At 57.3% G+C, this 981-nt stretch overlaps 1 protein-coding gene across 1 annotated transcript in view; it reads left to right on the top strand.

The window, feature by feature from the left end:
• Window positions 1–4: 4 nt before the first annotated feature.
• LEPRE1 (leucine proline-enriched proteoglycan (leprecan) 1) overlaps window positions 5–981 on the top strand; it is a gene marked incomplete at its 5' end in the record, with an annotated part of 5,964 nt that continues 4,987 nt past the window's right edge. Inside the window, 2 exons of the mRNA XM_010023291.1 lie at window positions 5–146; window positions 627–758. Coding sequence (XP_010021593.1) covers window positions 5–146; window positions 627–758 — 274 coding nt within the window. The remainder of the gene's footprint in view (window positions 147–626; window positions 759–981) is intronic.

Below are 981 nucleotides of genomic sequence, written 5' to 3'. Positions count from 1 at the left end.
GGCCGCCGCCATCCTGCACTTGGAGAAGGCGCTGGAGGAGTATTTTGTGGCAGACACCGAGTGCCGCGCACTCTGCGAGGGACCCTACGACTACGAGGGCTACAACTACCTGGAATACAACGCGGACCTTTTCCAGGCCATCACAGGTAGGAGCTGCATGTGCTGTGTCCCGTCCCGAGAGCTGGGGACAATCCTGGGCGCTGCTTGTACCCAAAGAGGTCCCCAAGGACCTGCAGGGTGGTGGGTTCCCAGAGATAGCAAAGCCCATCCTAGGTTTCACTAGAAGGAGTGTGGCCAGTAAGTGGTAGGAGGTGTTTGCCCACACTCAGTACTGGGAGTGATGCCCAGGAATCCCCCAAAGTCCAGAGGGATATGGAAAGGCAGGAGAGGGGCCAGCAGAGGGTTACCAGGATGCAAGGGTGGGAGGCCACTCTGTCTCCAGAGAGCAGCACAGCCTCACCACTGATCACACAAGAGTAGGCAGCCACCACCCTTAAGGGTTCCCACCACTGAAAAGCTGGCAACAGCCCCACTGTAAGCAGGAGGTGGGAGTGAAGACCCCTCAAGGTCCTGTCCACCAGCCCTTGGGTAACCACAAGTGGTGACACAGGGTTTTTCTCCACCAGATCACTACATGCAGGTGCTGAGCTGCAAGCAGGGCTGCGTTACGGAGCTGGCCTCAGAGCCCGGCCGGGAGAAGCCTTTGGAGGATTTCCTGCCCTCACACTTCAACTACTTGCAGTTTGCCTACTACAACAGTAAGCAGCTCGTTGCCACATCCTCCCTTGGCCACTGGTGCTGGACGCTGTGCTTTGCGTGGGCTGTGCTTCATAGGTAGAAATCATAGATTCATGGAGTGGGTTGGGAAGGGACCTTTAAGGATTACCCAGTCCAATCCAAGGTGCAAGGATATGTCCCACCAGAGCAGGTTGCTCCAAGCCCCTGTGTCCAACCTGGCCTTGAACACTGCCAGGGATGGGG

The sequence above is a fragment of the Nestor notabilis genome, unplaced genomic scaffold (genome assembly GCF_000696875.1).
Source record: "Nestor notabilis isolate BGI_N333 unplaced genomic scaffold, ASM69687v1 scaffold20321, whole genome shotgun sequence".
Taxonomy (NCBI): domain Eukaryota; kingdom Metazoa; phylum Chordata; class Aves; order Psittaciformes; family Psittacidae; genus Nestor; species Nestor notabilis.
This window is presented reverse-complemented; position numbering and strand designations above follow the sequence as displayed.